Source organism: Chiloscyllium plagiosum, chromosome 39 (genome assembly GCF_004010195.1).
Source record: "Chiloscyllium plagiosum isolate BGI_BamShark_2017 chromosome 39, ASM401019v2, whole genome shotgun sequence".
NCBI classification, from domain to species: Eukaryota; Metazoa; Chordata; class Chondrichthyes; order Orectolobiformes; family Hemiscylliidae; genus Chiloscyllium; species Chiloscyllium plagiosum.
The window spans coordinates 20,156,593-20,169,044 of record NC_057748.1 but is presented as its reverse complement, the minus strand read 5'-3'; the positions used below and the strand labels follow the sequence as shown (position 1 = coordinate 20,169,044).

The 12,452-nt window shown below is 40.7% G+C and overlaps 1 protein-coding gene across 2 annotated transcripts in view; it reads left to right on the top strand.

Annotated features, from left to right (window-relative positions):
* Positions 1 to 12,452, top strand: part of LOC122542318 (heat-stable enterotoxin receptor-like) — a 186,771-nt gene that overhangs the window by 97,833 nt on the left and 76,486 nt on the right. For both annotated transcript variants that reach the window (XM_043679963.1, XM_043679962.1), the window contains 4 exons: positions 291 to 405; positions 6,462 to 6,597; positions 6,957 to 7,042; positions 9,158 to 9,272. In XM_043679963.1, the coding sequence (XP_043535898.1) occupies positions 291 to 405; positions 6,462 to 6,597; positions 6,957 to 7,042; positions 9,158 to 9,272 (452 nt within the window). The remainder of the gene's footprint in view (positions 1 to 290; positions 406 to 6,461; positions 6,598 to 6,956; positions 7,043 to 9,157; positions 9,273 to 12,452) is intronic.

The following is a 12,452-nucleotide window of genomic DNA, read 5'->3' as shown; positions in this document are numbered from 1 at the left end:
ATGCCATACTGTGGACCTATGGTTTTCCACATCGTGAGGAATTACTTAGTCCAGTTCGCACTTTTTTCAGCAAAGAGTTGAAGTAGAACATTGGCCCATAGTCAGGCAAAGGATATTAACCTTCAACCTTATAGTATTAGGCTGCTGTCTCATTCTCTTCAAGGGTTTATGTATTGTCATACTTCTAGTAACAAAGTGATACTGTTGGGTGGTGGGGCTGGAAATTGATGGGGAAGGTTTTGATCTCCATATTGTTTTTCTCAAACCCTATCCATTCCTCTCTCTGATAGTCACACCTACTCTCCTGATGCAGATTCAATGGATTACATGAAACAAGTTCTGGTGGTAACCCTTCTGCCTTCAGTTTACAACCAGATCTCACAAGAGGCCAACAACACTGCAGTGGTAAGAAGTAAATCTCCCGAAACAAAACTTGTAGATAGCATCAGGTCCAGTTGTTAAACCCTCAAGTGGCGATGTTAGTGTTAGACTGGGGTGGACAAAGTCAGAAGTCACACAACACGAGGTTATAGTCCAACAGGTTTATTTGAAATCACAAGCTTTTGGGCACTACTCCTTTGACAGGTGAAGTCACTTCTCTCAAGAGAAGAGCACTGATACCTAGGTGTGATTTCTATTCTGCATCCTGCCATAGAGAAGACTTTTTACTTCCCTTTATCCCTCCCCTCCAATAATCTATCTCTTCTTCGAAGATAATTTGGCACTTTTTAAAGAACTGGTGTGGAAAGTGGAGTTCCTTTACATGGGACTCTGACACATTTCTGGGACTGGAAGGAAATGTGCTGAGGTGATAGACTTCATCTGCACTGGTATTAATGCCATGTCTTGGCAGAAAAAGCCTCCGCTTCCTGGTTCTTGGCTCTCTCAGAGACTCCCAAAAATTACTTCCCTAAATGCCTGTTTCTCATCCAATTAGAAGTTGTATCTTACCCATGTTTACTTCTGATAGGGTCACTGGGAAAATAAGTAAAAGACATTGGACTATAATCATGGGGGATTTCAACGACCCTAATATTAATTGAACTAGGTGATGAGGATAAGGAAATGAAGGGATCCCTACAATTTGAACAAGACTACTTTCAAAGCAATGGGATGTATTTTTTGCCCTTCTCCTGCCAATGTATTTGAAGGTGGGATAGCAGGCAAAAGTTAAAGTTAAATCCAAAGTTATGTATTCAGATACTGATCAGAGATATTTATCATATGTTTTGATTGGGTTAGTTATATATTCAGATACTGATCAGAGATATTTATCATATGTTTTGATCGGGTTATGAGCCTCTAACTTCCTCACAGATATTCTTTATTTTAGATGTAATTTCCTGTCTAACTAAAATGGACTATAACTAAATGTTACCACATTAAAGCACATTTGTGGAAAATGCAACAAGGAGTGAATTACAATAAGTAACTGTGATACAATGCATGAGTATCCTAGATTTTGATTGTGAAAACTAGCTGAAGCCTCCATAGTGCGAACTTGAGGATTATTAACAATATTATTGTATGTACGGAAAAAAAATGAAATAGACTCCTTACATTGACAACAAGGCACCTAGTCACAGTGTTAAGAAAATAAAATTGTGCATTATTCCTTAGCTTATAAGGATGGCAATTGAATACTCATACATAAAATTGATTTGACAATCAGCCAACATTTTGCAGTGACTCAATTAATACGAGTGGTTGGTCAACCTACCAGTCCTGACCTGTCCCATATTACAAGGGATATGGACCTGTCCCATATTACAGGACAGTCCTGTAGCCTATTGAAGTCTTTAAATTGCCTATTGATGACAGTTTGATGTCATTATTCCACCTCCACTGTTAAAATGCATGCTACTGGGAAGGCAGAAAGGTAGCCCAGCAGGATCTGTGAACCATGTAAAGGCAAACACAAAGTGGATTACATCTTTAGGGAGGACCTATTTGCCCATCAGAGGCTGCACTCCCCAGCAAGAAATATATATTCTCACCAAATTCACCCCAATATGTTAAAAAGAATTTGTTACTTGAACTAGTAATGGGGAATTATGTAGAGAAGATAGAAAAAGGAAGAGGCAGTGACCGAGGATAAAGGAATAGCGTAGAACATTTCTGGGAGACATTCAGAAACTGCCATTTCACTACATAGAATTAGAAACCCTTCGGTGTGAGAACAGGCCATTTGGTCCAGCAAGTCCACACTGACCCTCTGAAGAGTAACCCACCCAGATCCATTTCCCTACCCTATTACTCTACATTTCCCCTGACTAATGCGCCTAACCACCGCACCTCTGACCACTGTGGGCAACTTAACATGGCCAATTCACCTAATCTGCACATCTTTGGACTGTGGGAGGAAACTGGAGCACCCGGAGTAAACCCATGCAGACACTGGAGAATGTGCAAACTCTACACAGACAGTTGCCAGAGGCTGGAATCAAACCCGGATCCCTGGTGCTGTGAGGCAGCAGTGCTGACCACTGAGCCACTGTGCTGCCTATATCTATATCCTTTTATTTCATTTTGTCAGTGTCAGAAGCTGCTGCTTTTCTTGATATAAATCTAGTCTCAGTTAACTGGGCACATGTTCAAAATTTGCAGTTGATACAAAATGTAGAAATATTGTGAATTGTAATAGATTTCAAGAGAATGCAGGCAAACTGATGGAATGAATGGATAGGTGGCAGAAGGAATGTCATGCAGTGACATGTGAAGTAGTATATTTTGGTAGGAATAATAAGGAAAGGCAATATAAAATAAAGGGTAACACTTTTAAAAGGGGACCATGGAACAGAGAGACCCAGGGGTGTATATATGCAGCATTGAAGGTTAGAGGTTAAAAAGCAGTTTCAATGATATTTGCAATCTTGGAACTTAAACATCAAGGTATAGAGTACAAAAATAAGGAAGTACATGATCATCCGCTGGAGTATTGTGTCCAATTCTGGGCACCAGACTCTAGGAAGGATGTGAATGTGTGCAGAAAAGACTTGGACGAAACATTCCAGCAATGGGGGTCTTCAGTTACTTGGAGATGTTGGGTTTATTCTCTGTTGAGAAGTGACAGGAGGAGTTTTGACAGAGGTATTCAATCATGAAATGTCTAGAAGGTGTGGATAGATACAGTGCCATTCGTAAAAGGGTTGAGAATCAGAGGACATCAATTGAACGTGATTGCCAACAGAAGTAACAGGGACATGAGGAGTAATTATTTTATGTAGCAACTGGTTAGCATCTAGACTGCATTGTTACAAATGATGATGCAGAACAGATTTCATTATGGTTTTCAAAAGGGAATATGTCATTATTTAATGAGAAAATAAATGCAGGTTACAAGGAAAAGACAGTAAAGTGAGACTAATTGTGTAATTCTTACAGATAGCTGATGTTGACATGACAGGCCAAACTACCTCCTTATATGCTGCATCCATTATTTGATTCTATAAGTAAGATAATATCAGTGAAATAGTGATCATAAATTCATGTACTTTATGATAATGATTGAGAAGGATATCTACATAATCAAAACCAGCATTATAGATTTCTGAAAATTCGACCCTGCAGAATGAGAATAGCACTTTGGAAAATAAAGTGGATAAAAATATTAGTAAGCAATTATATTGAGCAGCAATAGGAAATAATTAACACAGCAGTCAACAGAATCCAGTAAAAAAATATAAACAACAAGCTAAATCCTAATCTGTCCCTGAAAATAGATAAAGACATGGAAGGCTGTGTGAAGAGAATTATGAACAAATTTTGAGAAGATTTATAGTTCAGGTTGAGATTCTGGATGTACGTTTGCTCACTGAGCTGGAAGGTTCAGTTTCAGACATTTTGTCACCACACTAGGTAACATCATCAGTGAGCCTCCTGTGAAGCACAGGTGGAATTGTCCACTTTTTGTTTATGTGTTTAGGTTTCCTTGGGTTGGTAATGTCATTTCCTGTGATGATGTAATTTCTTGTTCTTTTTCTCAGGGGGTGGTAAATGGGATTCAAGTCAACATGTTTATTGATAGAGTTCTGGTTGGAGTGCCATGCTTCTAGGAATTCTCGCGCATGTCTCTGTTTGGCTTTTCCTAGGATGGATATGCTGTCCTAGTCGAAGTAGTGTCCTTCCTCATCTGTATGTAAAGATAGTAGTGAGAGTGGGTCCTGTCTTTTTGTGGCTAGTTGATGTTCATGTATCCTGGTGGCTAGTTTTCTGCCTGTTTGTCCGATATCATGGTTCTTAGCAGAGGCAGTAATGCAGAGATTCGAATGAACAGCTCTGGCAGCCATCCAACCCAAACTTTGGATCTGCTATTTGGGTGACACTTTTGTCATCACTAAAAGAAACAAATTAGAGGAAACCTTCAAGATCATCAATAATACCCTTACTGGCATAAAATTCACTAAAGAGGAGGAAAACAACAAACTGCCATTTCTAGGTGTTGCAGTAGAGCAAATGGCCAATGGGAAACTTTAAACCAGCGTCTACAGGAAAACAACACATACGGACCAAATACTGAACTACAGAAGCAATCATCCCAACACCCACAAATGGAGCTGCATTAGAACATTATTTCAATGAACCACCAAACACTGCAGCACAGAGAAATTATGAAGACAGAAGAAAATCATCTATACAGTGTATTTAAAAAGAACGGATACCCAATGAACACAGTCCGCTGATTTCTCAGCAACAAACCCAAACAAACAAACAAAATGAAACCCTAGAAACCCTAGCTACTCTCCCCTATGTCAAAGACACCTCGGAAATGACTTCCAGACTACTCACATCCATCCTAGCATAAGCCAAACAGAGACACGCGTGAGAATTCCTAGAAGCATGGCACTCCAACCAGAACTCTATCAACAAACACATTGACTTGGATCCCATTTACCACTCACTGAGAAAAAGAACAGGAAATGACTTCACCTCAGGAAATGATGTCATCACAGGAAATGACATCATCAACCCAAGGAAAATTAAACACAAATAATAAGCGGGCCATACCACCGGTGCTTCGCTGGAGGCTCACTGATGATGTTACTTTGTATGATGATGAAACATCTGAAAATGAACCTTCCAGCTCAGCGAGCAAACTTACATCCAGAATTATGAACATAAACAGTGGGGATAGCATGTATGGGAAGAATATGAAGAGATTTAAAAAAGAAGTAAAAACAAAGGAGAAGAAAAGATAAGCTATGAAATTAAGTTGTCAAGTAACATGAAACAAAATAGCAAATAATTTTTAAGGGAAATCGTCTTGTGAATATTTAATAGTCACATTGATTGACCTGATAATAACAGAGGCAACAATACATTAATAGAGAAATGGCAGAGATATTAATGAATTGCTTCTCTTCAGTGTTTATCATTGAAGAGGGCTTTGCACATGATAGTTAATGTTGTAATTTAAAAAAGGATGATTATATTTAAAATAAAAAGAGAAAAACGTTTAAAAAGCAATCTGACATGAAAAGGACAAAGTCACTCGCCCGTTTTTTTCATTTTAAAAGGATCTGGTGAAAAGAGGGGTATCATATCTGCATTTTAAAATAATAATTAGTTGGAAAAAAAGTTAAAAATCACACAACATTAGGTTATAGTCCAACAGGTTTAATGGAAGCACTAGCTTTCGGAGCGACGCTCCTTCATCAGGTGGTTGTGGAGTACACAATTGTAAGACTCCGCAACCACCTGATGAAGGAGCAGTGCTCCGAAAGCTAGTGCTTCCAATTAAACCTGTTGAACTATAACCTGATGTTGTGTGATTTTTAACTTTGTACACCCCAGTCCAACACCGGCATCTCCAAATCTTGGAAAAAAAGTGCATTTCAGAAAACTGGTGGATCACTGTACTGACACTTTTGAAAAATACATACATTGGATGCTGAATTGGTTTACATCAATCAATACAGTCTCAGCAGCTAACCTATCAATCCAGGTGAATGTATTGTAGGATTCATAAGAGAATAGAGTATATATGAGCTTTGGTTGGAGATTAATTATGTTGTAGAGTCCTTGATAAGAGAAATACACATGGGCTGTGGGAAGACATTAGAACAACAGGTGAAGTAGGTAAGATGTAGATGAGTCGAGAGTGTGGTGCTGGAAAAACACAGCATGGCAGGCAGCATCCGAGGAGCAGGAGAATCAACGTTTTTGGGTATAAGCCCTTCATCAGGAATATTGCCTGAAATGTCGATTCTCCTGTTCCTTGGATGCTGCCTGACCTGCTGTGCTTTTCTTGCACTCCACTCTCCACTCGGACCTCCAGCATCTGCAGTCCTCACTTTCTCCTCCAAAACGTAGATGAGCCTTTTTTGGAACAGGTCTGATATATTGAATTCCCTGTGGTAATGATCTGTTTGGTGTTAACCATCAGAACATAACTTGTTAAAGATCCAGTAATCACATGCTATGAGCTGTCAAATTCAAATCTGAACTTATATGTGTTTCAGATGTACAACGATTATATGCTTGGTTATTATGATGCTGTTCTGCTCTTCAGTATGGTACTTGAAGATTTTCTGATGAAAAATCATTCCCCAACACCATCTGACTTCAGTAAAAACTTTCGAAATATCTCCTTCCAAGGTAAGTATTTCCTTCCCACTAACAAACTTGTTGTACAGGCTTAAGAAAGGAGGGAATAACAGAAAAACAAATAGAGACTTTGGAATTAAAAGTATACTTCAGAATGGTAGGAGAGAGTTGAAATGATTGGAGGCAGAAACAATAGAACTGTAGAAGGGGGACTCATGTTTGAAAAACAGCAGATAGACCAAGGAAGAGAAAGCAAGAGAGGAATGTTTGTGAATAGGGATCACAAAACAGAGAAGGAAGAAGAAAAATTAAACAGAAAGTGAGTTCTGTGAACTTGAAGATAGAAAAGAGATAAGTGGAGAAAATTCTGATCTAGGAAATGGATTAAATCACATCTGGTTTGATTACAGGAGCCCTGGGACCAATACACCTGGATGAGTTTGGAGATCGAGACATTAACCTGACTGTTCTGTATACCTCAGTCAAAACAGGAAAGGTAGGTTCTTTAACCAGGCAGATTGGAGAGCCCAGATGTCATTCTGTGATATGCTAATGAAACAGTGTGCAGCTTCGCATTAAGCAATACAATGTCACATGATCGTGCCTTCAAATTGTGGCAGTGATGAGGCTTTTAAAAACAAATGTATTTATCCCAATTCCGTTTTGAAAGTTACTATTGAATCCACCAACCTTTTGGAAGATGGTTTCCAGATTACAGTGAGGAACCAGTTTGTCCTTATCTAATCTACCAAAATACTACACAACTTAGAACTTCTTTATAAAAATCCCTCTTCATTAATTGACTCTTTCAATAAAAAAAACAAGTGGAGATTTATTCAGTCCTCAACCCCATCCCTTCATTCATTCAGATCATGGGTGTTCTGTACTACAATGTTATGGTTCTATGGGCCTCCATGTCCTTGCCTAATCAAAATCAATCAAATTTTGTTTTAAGATTTTCGATTGTTCTCCAGCTTCAATCTTTATATAATAAAGTGCTTCCTTAGGCTATGCCCCTTGCTCTGGATTCTTCCACTTCAGAAATAATTTATCCCTATATACCCATTCAATCCTTTGATAATTTACAACACATAATTAGATCACCTATTCTTCTATAGTCAATGGAATGCTAGTCTAGCCTCTGTAACCTTCCCTTATAAATGATAATAGAGGGAAAAGGTTTAATTTATATAACAATATTACCCTTAGTAAACTAAGATTACTATCTCGGCTTTCCCAATCTTTCTGCATGACTAATGTCCATCATTCCCAGTGCCATTTAAGTAAAACTTCACTGCATTCTCCTTTATGAACACAATTGGACAGTATCTCATCTCGAGCCTAAACAGTAACTTATAAAGTTTCAACATAACTTCCTTCATTTATACCCAAAGCATCATTTATAAAGTCCTTGGATCATTTTAACCAACCTTCATAAATCATTCTTCCATCTTCAAACCTTTCGAAGTTGAAAACTCTCTGAATTTGCTGTTTCTTTAAAATTATTTTTAAGGCTTTGATTAGACTATCTACTGTGTGGACAGGCCCTTTGCACAGACCCCACCACCAGGGATATATTTCCCTCCTCACCCCTTTCCGCCTTCCGCAAAGACCGTTCCCTCCGTGACTACCTGGTCAGGTCCACGCCCCCCCTACAACCCACCCTCCCATCCTGGCACTTTCCCCTGCCACCGCAGGAACTGTAAAACCTGCGCCCACACCTCCTCCCTCACCTCTATCCAAGGCCCCAAAGGAGCTTTCCACATCCATCAAAGTGTTACCTGCACATCCACTAATATCATCTATTGTATCAGTTGCTCCCGATGCGGTCTCCTCTACATTGGGGAGACTAGGCGCCTCCTAGCAGAGCGCTTTAGGGAACATCTCAGAGACACCCGCACCAATCAACCAAACCGCCCCGTGGCCCAAAATTTCAACTCCCCCTCCCACTCTGCCGAGGATATGGAGGTGCTGGGCCTCCTCCACCACCGCTCCCTCACCACCAGACGCCTGGAGGAAGAACGCCTCATCTTCCGCCTCGGAACACTTCAACCCCGGCTCACTGCCTTTATTCCTGATGAAGGGCTTTTGCCCGAAACATCGATTTCGAAGCTCCTGGATGCTGCCTGAACTGCTGTGCTCTTCTAGCACCACTAATCCAGAATCTGGTTTCCAGCATTTGCAGTCATTGTTTTTACCTCGTTGTTTTTACCTTTGGCCCAACCAGTCCACACTGACCCACCCCCCCTCTGACTAATACACCTAACACTATGGACAATTTAGCATGGCCAATCCACCTGACCAGCACACCTTTGTGACTGTGGAAGGAAACCCACACAGACACACGAAGAATGTCCACGCAGGTAGTCACCTGCAGCTGGAATTGAACCTGGGACCGTGATGCTGTGAGGCAGCAGTGCTAACCACTGAGCTACCGTGTCACCCCAGTATTGCCACTCCTGGTTTCTTCTTCCAAAATGTGTCACTTCACAGTTCTCTGTGTTAAAGTTTAGCTTCCATATGTCTGCCATTTCAGCAGTGTGATCGTGTCCTCCTCAAGTCTGCTCTTCTCATATTCATTGTTTACTAAATTATTCCTTTTTAATTGCAGTACAAAACGTGGTTTCACTTTGACACCAGGAATCATAGCATCCACGGCCTTGACCCCATTCCTGAGTTTGTATGGGACAAAGGATTGCCCAGTAGTGCTCCTGAATCCATACAAGGTAGGTGCTAGCCAAGTTTGACTCTGCTCGGCTATAGCCAGCTCGACCATTTTCTGGTGTAGGGCCACAATCCCATTGGTGCTCAGAGGTGTAGGGAAAGGTGCCACTTGCTGCAGTCATGATTTGGTGATGCTGGTGTTGGACTGGGGTGTACAAAGTTAAAAATCACACAACACTAAGTTATAGTCCAACAGGTTTAATTGGAAGCACTAGCTTTCGGAGCACCACCTGATACAACTACCTGATGAAGGAGCAGCCTGTTTACACACAGTAAGTAATCTAATCTAATCTCGATAATTCTGCCTTCAAGCAACCGTCTGTGGAGTTTGCACTTTCTCTCCATGTCTGCCACAGTCCAAAGATGTACAGGTTAGTTGGATTGGCCATGCTAAATTGCCCATAGTGTCCACGGATGTGCAGATTAGATGGATTAACCAGGAGGAATGCAGGGTAGCGGGTGGGTTTGGGTTGGATGATTTCAGAGGGTTGATGTGATTTTGATGGGTTGAATTGCTTATTTTCACACGGTAGGATTTCTATGACTTTTTCTATGCAATCAGCTGGAATACTCTTCCTGAAACAACAATAGAAGAAAGATAATGTTCAAAGAGAATTGGGGAAAACTTGAAAGAGAAAAATATTCAGGGCAATGAAAGAAGTAGAGGAAAGAGGAGCTAATTTACTGGCTATCCCAGAGCTAGCAAATGTTGTCAAGTGGTGCATGATTCTTAAATTCCATGACCAACAAGTTGACCCTGTCAACCCATCAAACAGATGTGCAACCAAAACATAAAGTATTGGACTCCAAATATTGAATATTTTTCCATGATCCTGTGATTTCGTTCTCTTCTTGGCTGTTCCCAGCAAAGTCCTGGAAATTACTTTTTAATTCATGCAGCCTTCGTTAAAATCCTGGAGGGTTTTAACTTCATAAAGGACATCACAAATAGAATGGTAAACTGTAGAGACACATAGTAAATTAAATTTGAAAGCCAAGAGATGTGGCAAGATACATTTTGATAGGAAGGAAGAAAGGCATTCTAAACAAAATGGCATGAAACTTGATGAACTATTCAAAACTCAACACATTAATTCTGATTCTATCTCAACTTGTGCTACCAAACCTGCCAAGTTTCTCCAGCATTTTCTGTTTTCACTTCAGATCGCTGGCATCTGCAATGCTTTGCTATTACTGATAGCACGAGTTGAAAATAAGTGCAGGAAAAGAGAGACTTAACGACTCATTGCATAAATGTTTAAGGTTAGTCAGACAAGTTGAGAAGGCTGTTAAGAAACGGAATCATTGGCTTTTTAAAATAGAGGATATATGTGGAGAATTATGTTTAACTCTGGTTACCATTACACTTCAGGATGGTGCCATGGTTTCGGGGAAGATGTAGAAGGCAAGATAATAGTCACAGAGTCAGAGAATCATAGAGTCACACAGCATGGAAACAGACTCTTCGGTCCGATCAGTCTATTCCTGAACATTATCCCAAACTAAACCAGTCCCACCTGCTTGCTTCTGGCCCACATCCCGCTAAACCTTCCCTATTCATGTATCTATCCAAATGTCTTTTAAACATTGTAATTGTACCCGCATTTACCACTTTCTCAGGAAGTTCATTCCATACGTGAACCACCTTCTGCATAAAAAAATTGGCTCACGGGACGGCACAGTGGCTCAGTGGTTAGCACTGCTGCCTCACAGCACCAGGGTCCCAGTTTCGATTCCAGCCTTGGGAACTGTCTGTGTGGAGCTTGCACATTCTTCCTGTGTCTGCGTGGGTTTTCTCCAGGTGCTCCGGTTTCCTTCCACAGTCCAAAGGTGTGCAGTTTAGGTGAATTGGCCATGCTAAGTTGCCTGTAGTGTTAGGTGAAGGGGTAAATGTAGGGGTATGGGTGGGTTGCGCTTCAGCAGGTCAGTGTGGACTTGTTGGGCCGAAGGGCCTGTTTACACACTGTAAGTAATCTAATCTAGATAATTCTGCCTTCAAGCAACCGTCTGTGGAGTTTGCACTTTCTCTCCATGTATTAGGTTAGGTGTTAGTGTTAGGTGCATTAGTCAGAGGGAAATGGGTCTGGGTGGGTTACTCTTCAAAGGGTAGGTGTGGACTGATTGGGCCGAAGGGCCTGTTTCCACACTGTAGGGAATCTATCTATCGATCTAAATCTTGCTCCTCTCACCTTAAAAATGTGCCCCCTAGTCTTGAAATCCCCCATCCTAGGGAAAAGACAACTACCATTAACTCTATCTATACCTGGTATTATTTTATAAACTTCTAAAGGTCACCCGTCAACCTCCCACGCACATGTGAAAAAAAGACCTAGCCTATCCAGCCTCTCCTTATAATTCAAGTTCTCCATTTCCAGCAACAACTTGGTAAATCGTTCCTGAACCTCTCCAAATTAAAAATACCCTCCTTATAACGGTATGCTGATAGTGTTTTTGGATTCTCGTAATCCAGAACTCCAGACAAAACAGTGCTGAAGATCTGAAGGAAAAACAGAAATTGCTGGATAAATTCACAGCATCTGTGGAGAGAAAGCAGTTTGAATGTTTTGAGTCCAGTGTCTCTGAAAAAAGGTCACTAGACTCAAACCATTAACTCTGTTTTCTCTCCACAGATACTGCCGGAACTGTTGAATTTCTCCAGCAATTTCTGTTATTGTTTATCAAATAAAAGTCTGAATTTAACAGCTAGTCATGAAACTATCACTGATTGTGTAAATTAGGGATGGAAAATATGGTTGGCTTTGTCAGTGACACCCATGCTCCACAAAAGAATCTTTGAAAAATTACTGGCATGACACCAGGAATGAAATCAATTAGATGGGGAGACTGGAGAAGATGGGGCTGTTCTGTAAAGGAGATTTATTTTATTAGATTCCCTACAGCCCTTCAGCCCAACAAGTTCACACTGACCCTCCGAAGAGTAACCCACCCAGACCCATTTTCCTCTGACTAACACACCTAACCTATGGGCAATTTAGTATGGCCAATTCACCTGACCTGCACATCTTTGGACTGTGGGGAAAAAACCGGAGCAAACCCACACGGGGAGAATGTGTAAACTCCACACAGACAGTTGCCTGAGGCGGGAATTGACCCTAGGTCCTGGTGCTGTGAGGCAGCAGTGCTAACCACTGAGCCACCTTGATGGAAGTGTTCAACATTTT